This window comes from Scyliorhinus torazame, chromosome 1, assembly GCF_047496885.1.
Source record: "Scyliorhinus torazame isolate Kashiwa2021f chromosome 1, sScyTor2.1, whole genome shotgun sequence".
Taxonomy (NCBI): Eukaryota; Metazoa; Chordata; class Chondrichthyes; order Carcharhiniformes; family Scyliorhinidae; genus Scyliorhinus; species Scyliorhinus torazame.
This window is the reverse complement of record NC_092707.1, coordinates 185,944,592-185,971,283: the sequence shown is the minus strand read 5'-3', so window position 1 is coordinate 185,971,283 and position 26,692 is coordinate 185,944,592. Positions and strand designations below refer to the sequence as shown.

Genomic DNA, 26,692 nt, shown 5'->3' with positions numbered 1-26,692 from the left:
GCTATCCTGCAAGGTGCGCGGCGCGATTCCCGTCGGCACAAATTTTTGGCTGCCCGAGAATATCGCGGGCAGCGTCGGAGTAGCGGGGCGGGATTCACCCCCCCCCCCCCCTCCGGCGATTCTCCGACCCGGCGGGGGTCGGAGATTCCCACCCCATGTATCTCACTTTTGAATATATTCAATGGCTGATCATCCACTGCCTTCTGGAGTAGAGAATGCAGAGGATTTACAATCCTCATAGTAGAGCTGTTTCTCCTCATCTCAGTCTTAAATGGTCAATGCTTCTCCTATGACGAGGGGAAATAGCCTTTCAGTGTCTACCCAGTCAAGCCCAAGTTTTAGAATTGAAATAAAATAGACTAATGTTACACACCAGCCACAAAACCTGAGTTGCATCTGAGTTTCCTCATCACCTGGGGAAAAATCGAAGTGTTGCCCTGGCTGTCTTCTGTAGATTGTAGCTAACGTTGAACAGATACACAGAGAGGCAATGATCCTTCCGACTTAAAATATTATTCCTGGCACCACCACCCCCCCCCCCCCCCCCTCCCCCCCTCCAATCCTTGTAATTCACCACCCAATCTTCTCTGAGCCTCTGGAATTTGTCTCATGTGGTTTCTGTGTTTCCAAGACAACCATACCAACACCGTACACTGTGAGAATGCTGAATGAGCAAAAGACAGAAAAATGAAAGGATCTCCGCCCTCTCGCTCATTGGCCCTCCTTGCCTCCTTGCCCCTGCTGCCCACTGTATGTCCCAAGGGTAAAATCTTGTTTTTAAAATCAAAAAATGACCTGCATTTTCTGTACTGTTGTTTCCTTTTTTCGTTACGCAATCATTGATGCTTAGGAGTCCCTTTGAGTGCAGTAAAGGACAGACGTAAGGCTGAGAGGACATAATGTGGTCAGAAGCTACAATATTAAATTGTTGCTTTGTTAATAATGAATTTATGACTCCTCTGGCAATATTTTATTATTAAAAACAGGTTATTGAAGGAACTTCAAAGCAGTATTACATCAGCCCCCTCTGCACCCACTTCTGGCCACACTGAGCTCCACCACTCCTTGATGAGTAGATATACAAGAGGAGCAAATCTCCTACTTCTGAAATCACGAAATAAACTTAAAGACAGTCTGAGAGTCAAGACTGTGTTCATACAGACAATCTTCCTGTGATGGAGGAAAAGTACCCAACAGATTTTCGAAAACGAGAAATTTTTTTTGATCACCCAAGGTTCAAAGGGCAATCCAGAATGACTGCTAGGGAAAATGGAATTAATTGTTTCCACAGTAGAACAGAAATGATAAATGCAATATGTATAATGTCGTTCAAGGAGGCACGGCGGCACAGTGGTTAACACTGCTGCCTCACAGCACCAAGGACCCTGGCTCGATCCCGGCCCCCTGTCCATTTGCAATTTCTCCCCGTGTTTGCGACGGTTTCACCTCCACAACCCAAAGATGTGCAGGCTAGGTGGATTGGCCACGCTAAATTGCCCCTTAATTGGAAAAAAAAGAATTGGATAGTCTACATTAAAAAAAATATATATGTCTTTCAAAAGCTTCGTATGGTTATTGCCTTTCATTGACATTTCAATTAAAGCAAATCAATTGACTCCTCCTGAAGGTTCCTCAGTTGTTTCTTTGATGTCTCTTGCTGCTCCCTCTTGTGCCTTTTATTATCACATTTCCCTTTTGTGAGTGAATTATTCAAAGATTGTTTTCTCATTCTATAAATATTTTCAGCTGAATGTGGAGGTCACATCATCGGAGAGGCTTCTGGAAGAATCTTTTCACCTGGGTACCCGGCACCATATGACCACAATCTACACTGCACCTGGTCTGTTGAAGCAGATCCTGGCAGTACGATTGGGTAAGAAAACCATTCCAGCTAATAACAAAGAAATCTTAATTAAAAATTACTCCGTAGACATGCAATTAAAAGGCTTTTGTACATTTTCTATGTTGTTGCTGCTTTTAAAGCCAAAGTTTGGAACAAATTAGACTATTAGCCCTCATTTATGGCAATGTGAAATGTGATTTGCATGTAAATTGTTATAAGAAGCAGATGTGTATTTTCCCTTGAAGTGTGTTTTGGATTTATTAAATGAATAAATTTCGGAGAAAATCTATTTAAACGGGCAATTCGCAGAGTGTACTTTGGGAAAATGGACCACCTCAAACCACAGCTTAAATACTTGATTATTTTGGGCGCATTTGCTGTCCAATTGTATGAGATTACTGTAAAGTATGTACAATAGTTCATATAAAATGGTGACACTTGCACACGAGAGCACTGGCAAAGTGTCAGTTTATCCCATCCAAAAGGCAGAATTTGTGGCAGTGCAGTTCTTTTCTGCATTAAGCGTCAACCTAGATTTTTGTATTCTAGTTTCTAAAGGGACTTGAATTTTTCACATTTTGACTCCGAGGAGAGTGCTAATACCTGAACAATGGCTGACGCTGAGGAATGAATGAAAATCAGCCAACATGAAAGCTCTTTCAATTGAATAAGGACTGAGCTTTCAACCTGAAGACCCCAAATTTGGCTTGTAGGAGCAGTAATCAAGGCGGTCACATTGTCCATCTGATATCATCAGCAATGGATTCATTTTTCTAAATATCTTTCAGAGAACATCAAGCATGTGTGAAAACCTTTGATTTTTTTTGTGATAATGATTTGTGATGTGTATCAGGAAGGCAGTTCATGTCTCTTACAACTCACAGGAAAAACGTGATGTGCAGATAGATAATCCAGTGGAAGAAAATACTGAGATTGGTCTTCTGAATAGGATTGATTAGAGCATTTGTCTGTCTGCACATGAACATTAAGAGTCTCTCTAGGCTTAGTGCAGTGAAAATTCATTAAAAAAAATAATGAGATACATACAATTGAGTCGACAGACATGCTGAGAAGCAGCTTAACTATGCTGGTGCAAACATAGTTTGAACTCTTTAAGACAAGAGTGGTCTTTTGCCAGACTAGGAAAAGGGTTTGTTTATGAATAATAAAAGCAGAATATTTCCAAAATACAATTGGGGTTGAGATATTGATAAAGACCATTAATATGCAATTAATTTTTGCTTCCCAACTTTACGAGTATTTTTCATTCTTCCCCTGCAATCTGAAATATGCTCCATTTCCTATTTAAGAGGTTGGAAAATTAAAGTACGAAGTCTTACAACACCAGGTTAAAGTCCAACAGGTTTGTTTCGATGTCACCAGCCTTTGGAGCGCCGCTCCTTCCTCAGGTGAACGAAGAGTATCGTTCACCTGAGGAAGGAGCGGCGCTCCGAAGGCTGGTGACATCGAAACAAACCTGTTGGACTTTAACCTGGTGTTGTAAGACTTCGTACTGTGCTCACCCCAGTCCAACGCCGGCATCTCCACATCATGGAAAATTAAAGGTTGTGGAAAGAGCATGAGGCCACCAATTAATTTTCAATGTCATGCCTCTGTTTAGTCTCTCTCTGCGGCAGTTTGACCAAAGTTGGGGGATCTATGATGCATACCCTTGCTGCACCACAATGGAACGCAGTGAAACCTCAGGGAAAGAGTTAGCACAAAAAGCCCATCAAGTCCATTTACCCTCTTTGATCCATAGCCTTAACGGACAAAGTCCATCAATCTCAATTTTGATATTTTCAATTGAATCGGCATCAATGCCTTTTTGAGGGACAGAATTCCATACTTCCATTACCCATAATGTGGAAAAAGTGCTTCCTGATTTTACTGTTAATCGACATAACTTTCTGAAATTGTGCCCCCCCCCCCACCCCTGGTTCCTGATTTCCCAACCGGAGAAAGCAGTTTTGTATCAAACCTTTATCATCTGAAACACATCATAAATTAATTAGATTGCCCCTTGTAACAATAGCAGAAAATAGTTTAAATTGGTCAAAGTATCCCAACGTTTCAGCATTTTTAACCAGAGAAAGCATGTAGAGAAAAGATCAGGGGCAAAATTCTCCGTTATCGGCGCAAACTCCGCCGATCGGCGCAAAAAACGGCGCAAATCCGACTTGCGTCACGCCGCAAAAATCGTCGCGAAGTCTCCGGCCCGAAATGGGCTAGCAGCGAAGTGACGGGATCCGCGCTTGCTCACGTGGTTCACGCCGTGCAGCGTCATACACGCCGCATGGCGTGACGTCTCATAAGGACGCGCTGCTCCCCCCCACCCGACCGGAACACCCGACCGGAACACCCGACCGGATGGCCGGCCGCCGTTCAGCCCCGAGGTTCCAGTCACGGGATGTGGAGGCGCTCCTGGACGCAGTGGAGCAGAGGAGGGACGCCCTGTCTCCCGGGCACGGCCGCAGAGTTGCCCCACGCCACAGCCGGCGTCTGTGGAGGGAGGTGGCAGAGGCCGTCACCGCTGCGGCCCTGACACCACGGACAGGCACCCAATGCCACAAGAAGGTGAACGACCTCGTCAGAGCAGGCAGGGTGAGCCTCCCCCCCCCCCCCCAGCCCGATATCCATATCCCCCATCCCCCATATCCCCCCTCCCCCATATCCCCCATATCCCCCCTCCCCCATATCCCCTTCCCCCATATCCCCCCTCCCCCGTATTACTTAACCTCTGCAATACACGCGCAACCGATGGCGTGCATTCATACACCTGTCTAACACTGTTGCCTTTTACCCCTGCCACCCCCCCCCCCCCCCCCCCGGCCACAGGAGAAACGCGCACACAACACCATGTGAGGACTGGAGGAGGCCCCGCTGATGAGAGGCCACTGACCGAACACAAGGAAAGGGCCCTGGAACTGGCTGGCGGACCTGAGGACCGGGAGGTTGCTGATGCAGAGGTCTGGGGCGTAATAGCAAGTGAACCACCGACAGCCCGTCCCCATGTCCCCCCTCCCCTATATCCCCCTCCCCATATCACCTGATCACTGCCTGCGTGTCTAACCATGCATGCTTCATTGTGTATCGCAAGAGCAAACGTCCAGGCACCCATCCCCGCAGATGCAGACCGCCCGCAGGATGCCCCTCGGAGGCCATGGGAGACGGAGAGACCCGGACCCTCCGGCACGCAACGCCCGCAGGATGCCCCTCGCACACCACGGGAGACGGAGAGACCCGGACCCTCCGCAATGCGACGCCCGCATGACGCCCCTCGCACACTACGGGAGACGGAGAGACCCGGACCCTCTGGCATGCGACGCCCGCAGGATGCCCCTCACACACCATGGGAGACGGAGAGACCCGGACCCTCCGGCATGCAACGCCCGCAGGATTCCCTTGGCGACCACGGGAGACGGAGAGACCTGGAGCAACAGGGAGACGATGCCCCCGTCACGTGCGGGTGCGACGACGCAAGCGTGTGCCACCCAGCGACGAGAGGGGCAGCCACAGGCCCCTGTCACAGCCGAGCCAGGACACCACTACCCAGGACACCCCTATCCAGGACACCCCTACCCGGGACACCCCTACCCGGGACAGCACTGCCCAGGACACCCCTACCCGGGACAGCACTACCCAGGAAGATGAAATACCGGACAGTGACACAGAGTGGATGGGTGGAGACGAACCCCCAACCCAAAGTGCCATGGACTCAGAGTGGGATGAAGAGCACGACACAACGCCACTGCTGTCACCAACACCCTCCACCATCGCAGAAACACTCACCTCGGTTGGGCACTTTAGTGATGAGGCGTCTGGTACACTCACTGGTGCGCACAACACAGCCGTCCCGGTACAGCAGGTGGAGGTAGGAGCAGCAGAGGGGCCGGGCGGTCGGAGGGCAGCCCAGCCCAAGCGAACATCTGCCGCCCAGATGGATCCCGGGTTCCTGGAGTTACCACACCCACCCATAGATCCGATGCAACCACCGACCTGGAGACGAGCGAAGAGGGTGACGGCCGTCTTGCGGCGGCTGCAGTCGCAGGTGGAGGAGTCCACCCGCGTCCAGGAGCTGGGAGTGGTGCTGGTCATACGTGCCACCCAGGCCGACACCGCACGGGTGGCGTCCGCGGTTGAGGCAATGGGTGCGATGGTGTCAGACATGGGGAACGGTTTGCGAGGATTGGGGCTTTCCGTGCAGGTGGCGTCTGTGGCCCAGGACATGGCTGCCCTCTCACAGGAGGCCATGAGCCAGTGCCAGCGCCAGATGGCAGAGGCGCTCAACGTCATGGCCCAGTCTCTGCAGGCCATGGCCCAGTCTCAGCAGGCCATAGCCCAGTCTATGCAGGCCATAGCCCAGTCTCAGCAGGCCATAGCCCAGTCTCAGCAGGCCATCGCTGAGGGCATCGGCGCCATTGGCCATGTGCAAGCCGGCGTCGCACAGTCACAGTAAGTTGGCACGGGTGCAGGGCACAGATGAGTTTTAGGGGCTAGGGCACGTGCATGAACTCCTTTGGTTATTAAAGTCAATGTTACACCTACAGAAGCTGCCTTTGTGCTCTGTCCAAAGCGTGCGGGGGTGTCATGTACGTTGAGCGCAAGTGTATGTGTGTGAGGGGTGGTCTTACCTCAGCCCCAGGTGAGTCTGCCCATTCCTCCTGGGCCGCCATCAACATCCCCCCGGGCAGAGGACGGGACCGTGCGCTGCAGTGTCACAGCCGCATGCAGGGATGGTCCGGCTGGATGGTGGTACTGTGGCCATGGGTCAGACATAGACCAACGATGTGGAGCCAGGAGCTCATCGCAGGGCGGGTTGTCATCATCCTCCATGGCCTGCAATAGACACGTGTCCACCCACAACTGTGTGAGCCCGGCCGTTGTGCCGCAGATGGATCGGCAATGGGGTGGGTGGTGTGCATGCGGATGATTTCTCCACAGGGAAGCGGATGTCGCGGTGCCCCATGGCACATAGGGCATCTGTCACTGCCCCGATGCACCGATGCACCGATGTCTGCGATATGCCGGACAGGTCCCCACTCGGTGCCTGGAATGACCCCGTTGCATAAAAGCTCAGGGCCACCGTAACCTTGACGGACACGGGAAGAGGGTGTCCCCCGCCAGTGCCACGCGGTGACAGATGTGCCAGCAGGTGGCAGATGTGTGCCACGGTTTCCCGCCTCATCCGGAGTCTCCTCCTGCATTCCCGGTCCGTGAGGTCCTGGTATGACTGCCGGGGCCCGTAAACACGGGGCGCCCTCGGGTGCCTCCATTGCCGTGGGGCCGCGACGTCCTCCTCCCCCTCCTCGTCCTGTCGGTCAGGTGTCCCTCCAGCCTGGGCGGCTGCCGCCTGCCCCTCTGCGGCAGCCTGCGCCGCCTCTCTGGAACGCTCCTCCTCCTCCTCCTCATCCAGGGCAACATAGACATTAGCGGCTGCCGCCATAGCGGCCAACATCGCTGGATGATCGGAAAACATGACGGCCTGGTTGTGGGGGGGGGAGGGGGAGGGGGGGGGGGAACGGGTGGGACGGACGACGACATGTCATCATTGCCCATACCCCCTCCTCCCCCCAGCCAGGTGGCATGGACCGCATGGGTCCAACTGTTGGAGGCTGGCACCTGGCCAGGTGGACCAACTCACTTGCCCTCGCACCCCCCCTCCCCGGCACGGGCCGCCCCATCCTCCTCCCCGGCACGGACCCCATCCTCTTCCCCGGCACGGACCCCCCCCCATCCTCTTCCCCGGCACGGACCCCCCCATCCTCCTCCCCGGCACGGACCCCCCCCATCCTCCTCCCCGGCCCTCCCCGGCACGGACCCCCCCATCCTCCTCCCCGGCCCTCCCCGGCACGGACCCCCCCATCCTCCTCCCCGGCACGGGCCCCCCATCCTCCTCCCCGGCACAGACCCCCCCTCCCGGCACTCCCCCGGAGCCCAGCCCACTCTAACCACCCCCCAGGCCATCACCCACCTCCACGCTGGTCGGCGTAAACCTGGAGCACAGGTTGACGCCGATTAAAAGGAGGTTTGATTTACGTCGACGTGACCCGTCATCACGTCGATGGGACTTTGGCCCATCCGGACGGGAGAATATCGGCATGCCCAAAATCGGCTCCCTTGCGCCCACCCGTGCCGTTCTCCGACGTCAGCGGCGCCATTATAAAGAATCCTGACTAGTAGATGGCACTATGGTGCCACAAAGTGGTAGAATACCAACACATGCCGATAGTGCCACGCATACTGCCCTGCTGGGCGTAGAAGAGGCAAGAACAGGGATCTCAGGAGAGCATGAAGCAGAGAGTTTGTCACAACTGACCATGGGGAAGCAGTCTAACCACCTGACCCATGGGACGTGTTAGACACAAGGAAAGAGGAAAGTAGCTCCAGGTCGATCTGTTTTGCTTAGTTCATATTTGTGAAAACTTTAAATCTTATGATGAATTTACATTGCAAGTAAATCATTTTTTTTTCATCAATACTGACAGGATAGATCTTACTTCAGGGAGGTGAATTAAAAAGTCACTTCAAGGTTACATTTTTAGAATTGATGAAACAGGGATACATGACAAATGAATAATGAGAGAGTAATAGAAGATCTCACAAAAGATTAAAGTCAAATATATTTTTTTAATTTTTAAAATTGTGCTTGATGTTGTTGGAAATCATTGGTTTGCTGCTTAATTGTTGGTGGTCATAGGAATTTATCTGTCTAAATAGCCACTCTATGATTTTAATAAGTATTTGTCATTGGGCGGTACAGTGGTTATAACTGCTATCTCACAGTGCCAGGGGCTCGGGTTGGATTCAGTCCTTGGGTGGCTGTCTGTGTGGAGTTTGTACATTCTTCCCAATTCCGTGTGGGTTTCCTCCGGGTGCTATGATTTCCTCCCACAGTCCAAAAATGTGCAGGTTAGTTGGATTGGCCATGCTAAAATTGCCCCTTAGTGTCCCAAGGTTGGGTGGGGTGATGGGGATAGGGCGGAAGATTGGGTCTGTGTAGGATGCTCGTTTGAAGGGATGGTGCAGACCTGATGGGTCGAATGGCCTCCTTCTGCACTGTAGGGATTCGATAAACATACACATGGTGGTGATGGAATGGATCCTGGGTCCCTGGAAGATTTTATTTTGTCTGCCCCACTTACTGCCAGAGTTGTCTTCTGGAAAGAAGATTGAGGAAGGGATATAAGAGGAAGAAGAGCATAGCGAGATAAGTGGGAGGCTTTGGGTGACTGGGAATAGGGCTAAGTATTCCTTAATGGCAGGGAGGCTGCTGGAAGCTCTCTGACAGTGTGGGTGTTCTAATTGTCAATGTATTTCCAACTTTCAGTGAGGGAAGGGTGGTTTACAAACTTCTGCCAGCAGAGTAGGTACCCTGGGTTTGGCACTGGAGAGGTTTTCCTTGGCATCTCTTAACCTCCATCCCCGTGGACCGAGTAATTATTCCCACATCCAATTCACCAACTTCCTACTGCTACTGCTTCTTTTCCCTCTGGTGGTCTCTTGCATGGGGACCATGCTCCTCTGCTCTTCCGACTGTAGTCAAATTGCTTATGGAGCTGCTACCTCTCCAAGATCTTGCTTTAACAAACTCCTTTTTTCCTCCGCTCCCTGAATATATCTAGTAACCAGCTAAAACTGTTGAGCAAAGGTGCAGTTAGCATTTAGCACAGATAAGCTTTTGTACGTTCAGGAGCTGCAGGCAACAACTCATATTCTAGCTGACCAACATGGTACAAGTGGCTCATAGCTCTTAGGCAGGGCACAGGGAGAGTTTTAGAGGCCGTGTTGATATTTTGAGAGTCAGCATCCACAACAACGTGTATTCATTTCATACCTTTAACACAGTAAAATGTCCTGTGTGCTACACAATAGCATAATCAGCCATAAGATTAACTCCATCATAGAAGGAAACTTTCAGACAGGTATCCAAAAGCTTCATCAAACAGGTAGATTTTAAGGCGTGCCATAAGAAAGGCAGAGAGGTTTAGCAGAAGGGGAAATTACGTAGTGCCTCGTGCCTAGCTAGCTGAAGACAGAGGAGCTAATTCTATTACTGTAGCGCACAAAGACTCCATGAGACGAATATAGTGAAGTCGATGAGGCTTTATTAAGCGTGTCTGTTCCCCAGCAGCCCGATAGTAAACTGGCTTGCGGGGGAAGACACCGGCTTCTTATACTTCGCCTTCAGGGCGGAGCTTGAGGTCAACGGCCAACCAGGACCGGGGATCTGTCAGCCAATGACATTAGGGCTTCCAGTCCCACATGACCCCCAATACATACTACCACATTCACCCCTTGTCAAAAATGAACCCGGCGGGGTGATGCTTCGTATGGTGGTAAGGGTTTACAGGGCTGGTCCTGGGAGGATAGAACAGTTACATGGTAGTACAGTATTGGACAGTTTCGTCCTGTTACAACTATTTACAGAGGGTATAGGAAAAACAAAATGTTCATTGAACAGTCCATCTTTGTTTTACATCGACGCCACGAGTCGGTCGGGCGGTCTGGTCGTCCGTGTCGATCGCCTCGGCCCCGGCGGTGGTGGTGGTGCTTGTACCAGTGTTGTCGCCTCCAGGAGCCGTACGGTTTCAGCTGTCGGTGCAAAGGGAAGGGGGACTGATCCTCCTGGGAAGGGGGCGGTCGCGGGGTGCGGCGGTGGCAGGAAGGGGGGCGGTTGGGTTGATGGTGTCGGGGGGGTGTGCGGGCGCCAGATCCCGCAGGGAGACCGTGTCCTGTCGGCCGTCGGGGTACTCCACGTAGGCGTACTGGGGGTTTGCGTGGAGGAGGTGAACCCTTTCGACCAACGGGTCCGCCTTATGTGCCCGCACGTGCTTTCGGAGCAGGATGGGTCCTGGGGCCGCCAGCCAGGTCGGCAGCGACGTTCCAGAGGAGGACCTCCGAGGGAAGTCAAGGAGATGCTCGTGAGGCGTTTGATTAGTGCTTGTACATAATAACGACCGGATGGAATGGAGAGCGTCCGGGAGGACCTCCTGCCACCGTGAAACTGGGAGATCCCTGGACCGTAGGGCCAGTAGGACGGCCTTCCAGACCGTGCCGTTCTCCCTTTCTACTTGCCCGTTCCCCCGGGGTTGTAGCTGGTCGTCCTGCTTGAGGCTATGCCCTTGCTGAGCAGGAACTGGCGCAGCTCGTCACTCATGAAAGAGGACTCCCTGTCGCTGTGGACGTATGCGGGGTAACCGAACAGTGTGAAGATGCTGTTCAGGGCTTTAATGACTGTGGCCGCGGTCATGTCGGAGCAGGAAATGGCAAAAGGGAAGCGGGAGTATTCGTCCACTACATTAAGGAAATATGCGTTGCGGTCGGTGGAGGGGAGGGGCCCTTTGAAATCGACACTGAGGCGTTCAAAGGGGCGGGAAGCCTTAATCAGGTGCGCTCCATCTGGCCTGAAAAAATGCGGCTTGCATTCCGCGCAGATGTGGCAGTCCCTTGTGACTGTACGGACCTCTTCTAAAGAGTATGGGAGATTGCGGGACTTGATGAAGTGGTAAAACCGAGTGACCCCCGGGTGGCAGAGGTCCTCGTGGAGGGTTTGGAGGCGGTCAATTTGTGCGTTGGCACATGTGCGCAGGATAGGGCATCGGACGGCTCGTTCAGCTTTCCGGGCCGGTACAAGATCTCATAGTTGAAGGTGGAGAGCTCGATCCTCCACCTTAAGATCTTGTCATTTTTAATCTTGCCCCGCTGTGCATTATCGAACATGAAGGCTACCGACCGTTGGTCAGTGAGGAGAGTGAATCTCCTGCCGGCCAGGTAATGCCTCCAATGTCGCACAGCTTCCACTATGGCTTGGGCTTCCTTTTCCACTGAGGAGTGGCGGATTTCTGAGGCGTGGAGGGTTCGGGAGAAGAAGGCCACGGGTCTGCCCGCTTGGTAAAGGGTGGCCGCTAGAGCTACGTCGGAGGCGTCGCTCTCGACCTGGAAGGGGAGGGACTCGTCGATGGCGCGCATCGTGGCCTTTGCGATGTCCGCTTTGATGCGGCTGAAGGCCTGGTAAGCCTCTGTCGACAGAGGGAAGGTCGTGGTCTGTATTAGGGGGCGGGCCTTGTCTGCGTACTGGGGGACCCACTGGGCGTAGTACGAAAAGAACCCCAGGCAGCGTTTCAGGGCTTTTGGGCAGTGCGGGAGGGGAAATTCCATGAGAGCGCGCATACGTTCGGGGTCGGGGCCTATTATCCCATTGCGCACTATGTAGCCCAGAATGGCTAGCCGATCGGTGCTAAAAACGCACTTGTCCTCGTTGTACGTGAGGTTCAAGGCTTTGGCGGTCTGGAGGAATTTTTGGAGGTTGGCGTCGTGGTCCTGCTGATCGTGGCCGCAGATGGTGACATTGTCGAGGTACGGGAACGTGGCCCGTAACCCATGTTGATCAACCATCCGGTCCATCTCCTGTTGGAAGACCGAGACCCCGTTTGTGACGCCAAAAGGGACCCGTAGGAAATGGTATAATCGCCCGTCTGCCTCGAAGGCGGTGTACTTGCGGTCACTTGGGCGGATGGGGAGCTGATGGTAGGCGGACTTGAGGTCCACGGTGGAGAAGACTTTATACTGGGCAATCCGATTGACCATGTCGGATATGCGGGGGAGAGGGTACGCGTCTAGTTGTGTCTACCTGTTGATGGTCTGGCTATAGTCAATGACCATCCTTTGTTTCTCCCCTGTCTTCACTACTACCACCTGCGCTCTCCAGGGACTATTGCTGGCCTGGATTATGCCCTCCTTTAGTAGCTGCTGGACTTCGGACCGAATGAAGGTCCGGTCCTGGGTGCTGTACCGTCTGCTCCTAGTGGCGACGGGTTTGCAATCCGGGGTCAGGTTTGCAAACAAGGACGGGGGTTGTACCTTGAGGGTAGCGAGGCCGCAGATAGTGAGTGGGGGTATGGGGCCGCCGAATTTAAACGTAAGGCTCTGTAGATTACATTGGAAATCTAATCCCAGCAAGGTGGGGGCACAGAGTTGGGGAAGGACGTTAAGTTTGTAGTTTTTGAAGTCCCTCCCCTGCACCGTTAGGGTAACTATGCAGAATCCCTGGATCTGTACGGAGTGGGATCCTGCAGCTAGGCAAATCTTTTGTGCGCTGGGGTAGGTGGTTAAGGAACAGCGTCTTACCGTGTCGGGGTGTATAAAACTTTCCGTGCTCCCGGAGTCGACTAGGCATGGCGTCTCGTGGCCGTTAATTAGGACCGTTGTCGTCGTCGTCTGGAGAATCCGGGGCCGAGCCTGATCGAACGTAACCGAAGCGAGCCGTGGTTGTAGTAGTGGGGTGGGGTCCGTTGTTGCCGTCCAAGATGGCGTCGGGGATGGACAAAATGGCCGCCCCCATACATCGCACGTGGCTGGGGGGTCACAAGATGGCGTCGGGGGTGGACAAAATGGCCGCCCCCATGCGTCGTACAGGTCGGGGGCGGTCCAAGTTGGCGGCGCCCCTCCTCCCCTCGTGGTGGTCGGGACCCAAAATGGCGGCGTCTGCGGGTCGCACAACGGCGCCCCTCCTCCCCTCGTGGTGGTCGGGACCCAAAATGGCGGCGTCTGCGGGTCGCACATGGTGTGCTGGGGGGTCTGGGGAGCGCTAGGACCGCGCGGAGTTCCCTCACTGCGAGCGCCAGGGCCGCGAGCGCTAGGACCGCGCGGAGCTCCCTCTCCGGGGACAGCGGTGGTCGGGGCCCAAGTTGGCGGCGCCGGCGGGTCAGGCGTGGGGCGTGGGACGGTGGTGAGGGTGGCGTTCGGGACGCGAAAAACCCCTTCCTCTCCGTGGAGAGTGTTGGCCGGGACCCAAAGCGCCGGCGGCGGGTCGTACATGGGCTGCGGGGAGGGGGGTTGGGGAGCGTAGGCGGCGTGCAGGGCTCCCAGTTCTCCTGGGACCGCGGTGGTCGGGACCCAGAGCGGCTGCGCCTGCGGGTCGTACAAGGCGTGCTGGGGGGGTTGGGAGGCATAGACTGCTTGTAGGGCTCCCTGTGGCCCCGGGACAGCGTGAGAACAGCCCCAGGCATCGTTTTAGGGCCTTGAGGCTGTGGGGAGGGGGGAGGTCTGTGAGGGGGCGCATATGGTCGGTGTCGGGCCCCAGGACTCCGTTCTCCACGACGTAGCCGAGGATGGTCAGTCGGGTAGTGCGGAAGATGCACTTTTCTTTGTAGCATGAAAGGTTGAGGGATTGGGCGGCTTGGAGGAACCTCTGAAGGTTGGCGTCATGGTCCTGCTGATCATGGCCGCAGATGGTCACATTGTCCAAGTACGGGTATGTAGCCCGCAAACCGTACTGGTCCACCATTCGGTCCATTGTTCTCTGAAAGACTGAGACCCCATTAGTGATGCCGAAGGGGACCCTGAGGAAGTGGAAGAGTCGGCTGGCTGCTTCAAAGGCAGTGTAGTGGCGCTCTTCCGGGCAGATCGGGAGCTGGTGGTCGGCCGACTTCAGATCGACCGTTGAGAACACCCGGTACTGTGCGATCTGGTTGACCATCTCCGCTATGTGGGGGAGGGGGTACGCATCCAGTTGCGTGAACCGGTTAATTGTCTGGCTGTAATTCACAACCATCCGATTCTTTTCCCCGGTCCGGATGACCACCACTTGCGTTCTCCAGAGGCTGTTGCTGCCTTCGATGATCCCTTCCCTCAACAGTCGCTGGACCTCCGACTTGATGAACGTCATGGCTAGCGAACTGTACCGCCTGCTCCTGGTGGCGATGGGCTCACAGTCAAGAGTGAGGTTCGCAAAGAGTGAAGGGGTGGGAGACCTTGAGGACCGCGAGGCTGCACACCGTGAGGGGGGTCAAGGGTCCGCCGAACTGTAAGGTCAGGCTTTGGTGGTTACATTGAAAGTCCAATCCGAGCAGTAGGGGGGCGCAGAGGTGGGAGAGGACGGAGAGCTTCAAACGAGCGTACTGTGCGCCCTGCATCGCAAGATTGGCGGTACAGTACCCCCGGATCTGGACCGAATGGGACCCGGAGGCAAGGGAGATTGTTTGGGAGGCTGGGTAGGTGTGGAGGGAGCAGCACCTTACTGTGTCGGGGTGGCCAAAGCTCTCCGTGCTCCCGGAGTCGAAAAGACAGGGGGTCTCGTGCCATCATGGAGTTCTTCAGCTGTTTCGGCTGCAACTGATCGAGAGTGACTGCGCCCAGCTGCGGGTAGCCTGTGTGGTCGGTGGAATCACAACATGGCGGCCCCCATGAGTCGCACGTGTCGGGCTGGGGCGAAGATGGCGAACAAGATGCCGACCCCACGAGTCGCACGATGCTGATGACGCATCTGACGGGGGCGTTCCAAACAGGCATGCAGCCACATTGCGGGGTCTGTGGGGCTGCAAGTCCATGGGCCGGGCGCTGGTGCGTTTTCGATTTCTGAGCCTTAAGTCGGCTCAGACAGGCCCTAGTGAAGTGCCCCTTTTTCCCACAGTCGCTGCACAGAGCTGTGTGGGCTGGGCAATGCTGCCGGGGGTGTTGGCCCTGGCCGCAGAAGTAACAGTGCGGTTCCCCGGGCTGGGCTGGCAGCCGCGCGGCGCAGGCCTGCGATGTAGTCGGGTCCGACGGGGACCGCAACGAGGGTGTCCACGAGGGGTTTGCCAGGCCCGCGGGGAACGCACTGAGGTTCTGGTAGGCCACCTCTAGCGAGGATGCTAGCTTTACCGTGTCCCGCAGGTCGGAGGTCCAGCTTTCCAGCAGGCTCTGCCTGATGTAGTTTGAGCGAGCCCCCGCTACGTAGGTGTCCCGGATCTGTGAGTTCATGTGTTCCTCCACCGTCACATCTCGATAGCTACAGTTCCTCGGGAGTAGAGTCAGGGTTTCCAGATACTCGTCCAGCGATTCTCCGGCACGTTGACGGCGAGTAGTGAGGAGGTGTCCGGCGAACACCTCATTTACGGGCTTCACGAAGTGTGCCTTGAGGGTTGCGACCGCCGCCTCGTACGTGGCCGCTTTCACAATCATTACTGAGATTCGATGGCTCACCCAAGCGTGAAGAAGTCGCAGCTTGAGGGTCTCCATGAGAGGCGTTGTGGAGGAGTTGAGGTAGGCCTCGAAGCATCGAAGCCAATGTTCGAATATCTCCTTGGCTTCGGAAGCGTGGGTGTCGAGTTCGAGCCTGTCTGCCTTTAGAGTGGCTTCCATAGTGCTGTCTATGACTAATAAATTGATATACCTTCAATTCACCGAGAGGCAGAGAGAGCGAGTGAACATTATGCTTTATTACTCATGAACTTGCCTCGCCAGAGTCGGTTGTACAGATGAATGCCGCTCACAGGTGGCTGGTCTATATATGGCCACGGTGAGGGCGGAGCCCACCGGGGTTACAGTACAGTACCTGGAAGCAGCTCGTATCACCACTTCCAGGTCATAGGTTACAGTATCATGCATGCATTAGGTGAATACATTCACCACATTCACACTGGTAATAGGCTTGTTTGCAGTCTTCCTTTGCCTCTGTCCAGGGTTCAAAAGCAGAAAAGACAGCCATCAAAAAAAACACTAGGGGCATGATCCAATGGCCACACTCCACTGGAAAGCAGCTTACCACGGTGCATGGTGGAAATGAAAGCCGGGAGACCCCACTCCTGGGATCTACCCAGCTCAAAACGCCTCACGAGATCCAACACGATGTCGCGAGACATTGGGATGTAAATCCCGCGCACATCACTTTTTGGAAAAGCTGCATATTAGATCGAGGCAATAAGCCTTACTCCAATGTGCAGATTCTCAAGGTAACTGAGGCTTTGGGATGCAACCCCTTTGCCTCAGAGGCCATTGGCGAGCACTGTTCAGCACTTGTCCCCACAAACGGGGACCAGACAGAACGGCACTCGTAGGCGTTGCCCAGGGGATCAGAGGTCCCCAGCTGCATGCCGTTTGGGCAGGGTGGTGCCCTGACACTGCCGGTGCAACCTGGGCAGTGCCAAGGTGCCAAACGGGCATTTTTTGTGTGTGTATGATCGGGCCGGGGCTGCCCAGCATGGGGATCGGGGGTGGTGCAGGTGGTCCAGGTACCCTCCCATAGTGCATTCGGGCTGGGGAGGAAGTTGGGTATCATTTCGGGGGCCTCGGAGAGCGGGACGCCATTTAAAAATGGGGTCCCGATCTCTCCCTACAATGGGGAGTTCCGGCGAGCGGAGCTCCCCACTGTACAAAATGGGGCTGTGTGTGGCCTAGGCCGAGCATTCCCTGTTCAGATCCCTTATTCTACGCAGGTCGCGTTGAATAGCCATGTGTTTCTCGGCACTGCAAGCGCCAGGAAACACATGTCTAAATGCGCTCGCGAGGGGACTTTGTTCCCTTTTGAGGGAATCGCGCCCTAAGTCTTTAAGTAGCTCTGCAGCAAAAAGTAGGAGAGCTCAGAGGACGCGCAACCTGCAGCCACTTGGGAGCTATGAAGTGCTCACATTACGAGAACTTCCATTTCCACATTAGCAATAGCCTTCAGCTGCTCGGCCAGAGGCTGCCACAGTCAGCGGAGTTAATGTGACCATCACCATATTACATCAGACGGGGCTCTGCCATGGGGGTGATCGCTGGGACAGAGGCAGCAGCTGGAGTTGCTGCCGTTATGGGTATACACGATCCGTGGGTGTGACATGGCGGACCTGTGGGCGCTGACCCCCCTCGCCTCCGCCCCCCCAGACTGGGCCCGCCCCTCCCCAGTGTCCCCGGGCTGACTATCCAATTTTGTAGATAGCTGCTCACAGATCCCCACAGCATCCATTGCGGTAACTTCACATTTTTAAGGAGGTGTACTGAACGGCACCCTTGTGACCACTTGCTGGGGAGCCGGTTAGATCACGGGACGTCGCTCGATAGGAGGTCCTTCCCGTTGATGGGATTGATTGGTCGTAATTGGTGCTTATTGTTTTTTTTTGTCAAACTGGTTCTTGCAACAGGAGCGGGCCGGTTAGGTCGGAAACCGATTTGTTGCCCTGCATGTTTCCCAATTTCGGCTTCTGATCAGCCCGCTCGTTTTCGTGCCCAGTGCGACGCGGCCGGTAGAACGTGTCCATTATCAATAATAATACCAGAATGCCTTTGACCTTTGGTTGACACGGTCACAGTTGGGATGGCAAGGCTTGGCTATGGTGATCTCAATGCCCAGAAAACTGGGAAGTTAGATTTTCATCCTTCGGCTTTTTCTAACAAGTGCATGGATTATCTCATAAGACACAGGAGTGGTATGACCCTGATGTTCCCCTGGAATAGCAGGCTGACACTCAGATGGTTCACACATGGTTCCCCATGGTAGGCTACTGCAGAAAATATGGAGGCATGGGATTCAGGGTGATTTAGCAGTTTGGATCAGAAATTGGCTCGCTGGAAGAAGACAAAGGGTGGTGGTTGATGGGAAATGTTCAGACTGGAGTCCGGTTACTAGTGGTGTACCACAAGGATCTGTTTTGGGGCCACTGCTGTTTGTCATTTTTATAAATGACCTGGAGAATGGCGTAGAAGGATGGGTGAGTAAATTTGCAGATGACACTAAAGTCGGTGGAGTTGTGGACAGTGCAGAAGGATGTTACAAGTTACAGAGGGATATAGATAAGCTGCAGAGCTGGGCTGAGACGTGGCAAATGGGGTTTAATGCAGAAAAATGCGAGGTGATTCATTTTGGAAGGAATAACAGGAAGACAGAGTACTGGGCTAATGGTAAGATTCTTGGCAGTGTGGATGAGCAGAGAGATCTCGGTGTCCATGTACATAGATCCCTGAAATTGCCACCCAGGTTGAGAGGGTTGTTAAGAAGGCATACGGTGTGTTAGCTTTTATTGTTAGAGGGATTGAGTTTCGGAGCCATGAGGTCATGTTGCAGCTGTACAAAACTCTGGTGCGGCTGCATTTGGCGTATTGCGTGCAATTCTGGTCGCCGCATTATAGGAAGGATGTGGAAACATTGGAAAGGGTGCAGAGGAGATTTACCAGAATGTTGCCTGGTATGGAGGGAAGATCTTATGAGGAAAGGCTGAGGGACTTGAGGCTGTTTTCATTAGAGAGAAGAAGGTTAAGAAGTGACTTAATTGAGGCATACAAGATGATCAGAGGATTGGATAGGGTGGACAGTGAGAGCCTTTTTCCTCGGATGGTGATGTCTAGCACGAGGGAGCATACCTTTAAATTGAGGTGAGATAGATATAAGACAGATGACAGAGGTAGGTTCTTTACTCAGAGAGTAGTAATGGCGTGGAATGCCCTGCCTGCAACGGTAGTGGACTCGCCAACACTAAGGGCATTCAAATGGTCATTGGATAGACATATGGACGATAAGGGAATAGTGTAGATGGGCTTTAGAGTGGTTTCACAGGTCGGCGCAACATCGAGGGCCGAAGGGCCTGTACTGCGCTGTAATGATCTATGTTCTACATGAAGAATGGCTGCACCTTCAGGAGAGGAGAAAAAAATGGTATAAATAGAACTATAAAATTGATTTATATATCATTGTGCACGGTGTTGTTGCAATCAAGGTCACTCCAGATGATGCTTAGTAAACCATTTCAATGTATTTGGTAGCAGATTAAATAATGCACATTAAGAACTGTGGGCATTTGTGAAGAAAATAATCAGAGCTGTATCTTGCATTGGACATTTTTAATCTCAGCTCTGTAAGGGTTCTTTTACTCCACATGCGGTAATCTCGGCTAACGCTCTTGGATGTGTGTGTCTCTCTCCTGCAAGTTGCGGTTGTCATGATATGCAAATATGCAACAAATGAACACTCAGAATAGGACACAACCAATGGGCAGTCAGGACACTCAGAGGTGGCATCACCACAAGGGGGCATGACATAAACACTATAAAAGGGATGAGGCACTCACACCCTGCCTCTTTCCACTGACAGACATCTAGAGAGTTAGACAGGGTTGATCAGCAGCATCACACCCCAGCACGTGGCTTAGAGCAAGCTGGTACAGTTAGACTGAGTTACTACAGTTAGATTAGCAGAGAGTCGAACTCATTTGAAAACTGTGTTAATAGTTCAATAAACACGTTGAACTCATTTCAGAGTCTGGAGCATCCTTTAGTTAAGACTGCATCAAGTAGCAGCCTGTGTTATCCGAAGCAGCATAACACAACATGATACCAGGAGTGCCTGTTCAATCTATTTAGTTCAACTCAGCAAGATCCGTGACAACCAGCTACTGAATACAGGCACAATGGACAAGATTCAGGCTCCTCATCAGCTCAGGACCACCGGCAATCTTAATGCCAACTGGTGATCATTCAAGCAGAAATTTCAACTATACGTGGAAGCATCCGACCTCAATGGCGCGACCGTTGCTCGGAAGATAGCTCTTCTACTCACCACTTCGGGTGACCATGTGATAGAGATCTTCAACTCCTTTCACTTTTCCGAAGGGCAGGACAAAACAAAGTACCAAACCATCCTGGACAAATTCGACAGCCACTGCGAGGTGAACACCAGCAAAATCTTCGAGCACTACATCTTCAAGCAGAGGATGCGAGGTAAAGCCGAATCCTTCAACTCCTATCTCACTAACCTTAGACTGCTAGCGCAATCCTGCAACTTCGGTGATATCACTGACTCCATGATCAGAGACTAAATCGTTTGTAGTCCACTCTGATTCTCTGCGAAAGCAATTGTTGAAATTCAAGCACATGACCCTGCCAGTTGCGATGAACGTGTACTGTGCATGAGAACTCTAAAAATCGCTATTCACAGTACAAAACGGCAGAAAGTGAAAAACAAGCCTCCCGCGAGGTGGAGTGTGTTCAGGCCATCTCCCGAATGCAGCGCATCCACATTGACGAAAGCGGCCATTTCGCCCACTCTTCCCGGGGCCCGACGCATGTCCAGTGCGATCAGGAAACACGTTGTGGCCGAAAACCGCACTGCGCAGGTGCAGACATCCGAGAACCGCACCGCTCATGAGCAGATGAGCAACGATGCATTGAGCGTCACATGACGTGTGCAAACTGCGGCACCACCCATTTTAAAAAAAAATGCCCTGCAAGAGGCAAACGCTGTTTAAACTGGGGGAAACTAAACCACGATGCAGCCCTGTGCAGATCTGCACCACCAGTCAGGGGCCAGTGCTCCCAATTCCGACAGCGGCGCATCAGACGTGTGCAACACCGAATGCATGACTCTGATCCAGACTGTGTGACGGATCCAGATGATGAATACCTGGACAACACTTACCGAGTGGGCATTATTACGAAGTGTGAATACGCCACACCGGACACATCGCGAGTCCAATCAATCCTGGCCGTGGATTCCGAGGACGAATGGCATGCAGTGATGAAGGTCAACCACTGCCCCATCCAGTTCAAACTGCACACAGGTGCCTCCGCCAACCTGATTTTGCAGGTGGACTTCAAGAGAATCAAGAAGCCCCCCACAATCCTTCCAGCTGCCTGCAAACTCCTGGACTACAATGGCAATGCAATCAAGGCACTGGTGTCCTGCCATCGGCAGGTGTCCAGCCGACACACACAAGCAAGCTTACGCTTCGAGATTGTTAAACCAGACAGGGCGTCCCTGCTAGGTGCGCACGCCGGCAAGAAACTGAACCTTATTCAAAATGTCTACACCACGACGCTGTCCCATTTGGATCTTCAGGCCAGCATCGACGGCATCCTAACCCAGTACACAGATGTATTTAGCGGGATGGGCACGCTTCCGTACGAGTACAAGATTCTACTGCGGCCTGATGCCAAGCCAGTGGTCCATGCACCACGACGTGTCCCTGCTGCACTGAGAGAGCGCCTGAAGGCAGAGCTCACGAGGCATCATCTCCAAGGTCACTGAACCAACCGACTGGGTCAGCTCGATGGTGTGCGTAAAGAAGCCTTCGGAGGACCAACGCATCTGCATTGACCCCAAGGTTCTAAATAAAAACATTATGCGGGAACATTACCCCATCCCGAAGAGGGAAGAAATCACAAGTGAGATGGCACACGAGCGCTTCTTCACAAAATTGGACGCATCCCAAGGATTTTGGCAAATCAAACTTGAAGAATCCAGCAGAGGGCTCTGCACCTTCAACACGCCTTTTGGCAGATTCTGCTACAACCGAATGCCATTTGGCATCATCGCGGCATCAGAGATTTTCCATCGCATCATGGAACAGATGATGGAGGGAATAGAAGTGGTCCGTGTCTACGTTGACGATATCATAATCTGGTCCACAACCCCAGAGGAACATGTGTCACCACTCAAGAAAATATTCCGACGTATACATGAACATGGCCTCAAGCTAATCAGGTCCAAGTGCTGTTTTGGAACATCCACGCTGAAGTTCCTGGGTGATCAGATTTCGCAACACGGTGTGCGCCCGGACACAGACAAAATTAAAGCCATCGAGGCAATGAAAGTCCCCGAGGACAAGAAGGCAGTACTGCGCTTCCTGGGAATGGTTAATTTCCTTGGCAAGTTCATCCCGAATTTGGCCACACACACCACGGCCCTACGAACCTGGTGAAACAAATCAACCGCCTTTGAGTGGAAGGCGGAGCACTGAACAGAGTGGCTGGAGCTGAAAACCAAGCTCACCACTGCACCCGTCCTTGCATTCTTTGACCCGGACCGGGAGATCAAGATATCTACAGATGCGAGTCAGGATGGCATTGGGGCGGTGTTGCTTAAAAGAGACGACACGTCATCCTGGGTACCAGTAGCGTCACGGGCAATGACACCCACTGAGACCAGATATGCGCAGATTGAGAAGGAGTGTTTAGGTCTTCACACGGGAATCCTCAAATTTCATGATTATGTCTACGGCTTGCCAACATTTACTGTTAAGACGGATCATAGGCCTCTGGTCCACATCATCCAAAAGGACCTGAACGACATGACGCCACGTTTGCCGAGAATTCCGCTCAAACTCCGGAGGTATGGGACGGGATTCTGCGGGAATCGGTGGGGCGGGCAACTCCGGCGCCGTGGAGTGGTGTGAACCACTCCGGCTTCGGGCCGCCCCGAAGGTGCGGAATCCTCCGCACCTTCAGGAGCTACGCCGGCGCCGGAGTGGTTTGCGCCGTGCCGGCCGGCGGGGAAGGGGCTTGGCGCCACGCCAACCGGTGCCAAATGGCCTCCGCCGACCGACGCGAGTTGACACATGCGCGGGAACGCCAGCGTGTGCTGGCGTCATCCCAGCACATGCGCAGTGGGGGTTCATCTCTGTGTCGGCCATCATGGAGGACCACAGCACCGACGCGGAAGAATAGAGTGCCCCCACGACACAGGCCCGCCCGCGGATCGGTGGGTCCCTATTGCGGGCCAGGCCACCGTGGGGGCACCTCCCGGGGCCAGACACCCCGTGCCCCCCCCTAGAGGACCCCGGAGGCTGCCCGCTCAGCCCGATCCCGCCGGCAAATAACTGGTGTAATATATGCCGGCGGGACTGGCCGAAAACGGGCGGCCACTTGGCCCATCGCGGGCCGGAGAATCGCCGGGGGGCCGCTGTTAGCGGCCACCGACCGGTGCGCCGTAATTCCTGTCCCCGCCAAATCCCCAGCTCCGGAGAATTCGGCAGCCAGTGGGGGCGTGAATCCCGCCCATGATTTCAATTTGGTGTACACACCTGGCATGGAGCTCATAATCACCGATGCATTATCCCGCTCCGTCAACCCACCCGGTGAACCACTGGAGATCATCCAGCGCATTGAATTGCAGGTACAACTGTGTGCAAGCACTCTCCCGGCAACAGATGAGAAGATCGTTTTCATCCGAGATGAGACGGCCAAAGACCCCCTGTTGCAGCGAGTCATCCACAACCTCAGCAATGGCTGGCAGAAAGGGCAATGCCCTCAATTCTGCAACGTCAAGGACAACCTGACGCTGATCAACGGCATTCTGCCCAAGCTGGACAGGATAGTCATCCTGCTACGTCGCCAGAGCATGGTGCTGCGGCAGATTCATTAGGGACACCTGGGCGTAGAAGGGTGCAGACGCAGGGCCCGGCAAGCTGTCTACTGGCCCGGCATCAACCAGGACATCACGGACATGGTCCTGAACTGTGAAACCTGTCAGAGGTTACAACCAGCGCAGAGCAAGGCGACGCTCCAACCACATGACCTAGAGACCTCTCTGTGGTCCAAGGTTGGCATTGGCCTATTCCATGCGAATGGTCGCGACTATATCTTAATCATCGATTACTTTTCGAACTATCCTGAAGTGCTGAAGCTGCCAGACCTCACCTCACAGACCGTCATCAAAGCGTGTAAGGAGACATTCTCACGGCATGGCATCCCGAACACCATCATGAGCGACAATGGCCCGTGCTTCCACAGTCGAGAATGGTCCACGTTTGCCAAGAGCTACAATTTCAGGCATGTCACCTCCAGTCCGCACTATCCGCAGTCCAATGGCAAAGTCGAAAAAGGGGCGCACATCGTTAAGCAGCTCATCCGCAAGGCCTCGGACTCCGCTTCCGACATACACCTTGCACTACTTGCGTACCGGGCGACTCCCTTGTCCTCTGGCATGTCGCCAGCTCAACTGCTGATGAACAGGGACCTGCGGATGATGCATCCAGCCATACACCTGCCCAACCTTGATCACCTCCCGGTGCTGCAGAAGATGCAGCAGCTTTGCGGCAACCAGAAGCAGGGCTATGATGCACATGCCACCGATCTGGATGTGCTATCCCCGGCAGACACGGTCAGGATCAAGATACTGGATGGTGGGTGGTCTGCTCCGGCTGTTGTTGTTCGACAGGCCGCGCCCAGATCCTATGTCATACATATGGCTGATGGCTCCATTGTGCGAAGGAATCGAAGGGTACTGCGAAAAGTAGCTTGCCCACAACCACTTTCCCCTCCATTTCCACATGTCGAATTGCCACCTGCAGACACCTCAAACCACGAGGCCACCTGTCGTGCCTCCCACTCGCCTGTCAAGACACCGTCATCCCCTCCACCACCTCTCCGGCAGTCGGCGAGGATCAGACGCAAGCCTCAGAGACTGGACTTATGAGCATTTGTTTTGTTTGTTCTGTATTCCTCAGTCAGTCACATTAGACAGACACATTCACATGTATATACATCTAAAAAAAAAAATTACAAAAAATGGGGAGATGTCATGATATGCAAACATGCAACCAATGAACACTCAGAATAGGACACAACCAATGGGCAGTCAGGACACTCAGAGGTGGCATCACCACAAGGGAGCATGACATAATCACTATAAAAGGGATGAGGCACTCACACCCTGCCTCTTTCCACAGACAGACATCTAGAGAGTTAGACAGGGTTGATCAGCAGCATCACACCCCAGCACGTAGCTTAGAGCAAGCTGGTACAGTTAGACTGAGTTACTACAGTTAGATTAGCAGAGAGTCGAACTCATTTGAGAACTGTGTTAATAGTTCAATAAACACGTTGAACTCATTTCAAGAGTCTGGAACATCCTTTAGTTAAGACTGCATCAAGTAGCAGCCTGTGTTATCCGAAGCAGCATACACAATAGTGGTAAACGGTGGAAGAGTCACACTGGGGTGACTTTGCAGGAGAGAGAGTGGGTCACTGTTTGTTCCTGATCAGTGAACCCACTTGAGTGAGTGATTTTTGAGAGCCCGGACCCTACGGTTCTAGACTTGGGAATTATGTTCTGACTCTGTGAGTCACCAGAACAAAAAGAGAGGTGATTGGGTGACACAAGAGGTCAAATTTTATAAATTTTATTCAGGAAGGGAAGAAGTCAACCAGACTAGTCAATATACACAGACACAACCAGCTGCTATAATGCAGAAAAATAAAGGACTATCGCGGCACAATGAATATCTTTAAATTTGCACAGATTTACACAATTTCCAAACACCCTTCCTCAATGCCTTATTGGGGATTTCTGGGGACTGAAAGGATATACCCACTAATTCTGGGGTCGAGGTCATTTTAAAGTCTTTTCAGCTGTTTGGAGCAGTCGATGTTGGTTGAATGCTGGTGTTTTCTGTCGGGCCCCGGGTCGTCTTCACTTCTTGCTTGCCCACCAACTAACTGACTTCTCCCTCTTTTCTCTGCTCTCTGCTTCTGCTCTTGAGTCCAATGCTTTAAAATAAGCGACCGTTACAATTTTGGCTGGCTCCTCCCACCGGTCAGTTGAATTTGATGAGATTACCTCTGGCTGGTGGGGTGAAGAATGGTTCAGGATGGCCTTCATGAAGAGTCAACCATTTTCCCGTCAGGATGGTTTGCACGATGAAGGCTGGGGCTCGAGCCTGTGAGAATCTTGTAGACTTCCCAGAGCCACCAATGTGCACCCCCATTGTTTTCCAGTCTCGAGCCAGGGCTAATGAGCCCGTTTTGCATAACTATCAAGCTAGTTTTGCCCATGACTCATAGTCTGTTCCAGATGGGTTTGATCAGGTTGTGTATTTTTGTGTCTGTCTGCAGCCATTTTGAGCCCATGTAGGATTTTTAAACATTGAATTTTTAAAGTGTCCGTATTTCATTTAAAATGTCAGTTTTACAGCCCAGTTAGACATAGACACAGGCATAGAATTTACAGTGCAGAAGGAGGCCATTCGGCCCATCACGTCTGCTCTGACCCTTGGAAGGGCACCCCACTTAAGCCCACACTTCCGTCCCATACCCGTAACCCAGCAACCCCACCCAACCCCTTTGGACACTAAGGGCACTTTGGACTCCTAACCTGCACGTCTTTGGACGTGGTTCTGGTTCAATGTCCCCGCATCATATCAACATTGGCCAAAGATGGATTTACCTCATCTTACAGCTCGGAGTTAGAACACAAGTGATTTTGAAACTGTTGCACCATGCTTCTGAATGTGAGCATACTTGAGGGTCACAGTCTAAAGCAGCAAGGGCTTGGCATTCTCCTTCGGCTTGCCAAACCTTGAACACTCTCTGTGATCTTTTTCATCCTCAGGATAGCTA

General features: G+C 53.0%; 1 protein-coding gene across 1 annotated transcript in view; it reads left to right on the top strand.

The window, feature by feature from the left end:
• The window catches only part of csmd2 (CUB and Sushi multiple domains 2), a 995,459-nt gene that overhangs the window by 446,804 nt on the left and 521,963 nt on the right, over nucleotides 1-26,692 (top strand). The window contains exon 21 of the mRNA XM_072502405.1: nucleotides 1,747-1,873. Within this exon, the coding sequence (XP_072358506.1) occupies nucleotides 1,747-1,873 (127 nt within the window). The remainder of the gene's footprint in view (nucleotides 1-1,746; nucleotides 1,874-26,692) is intronic.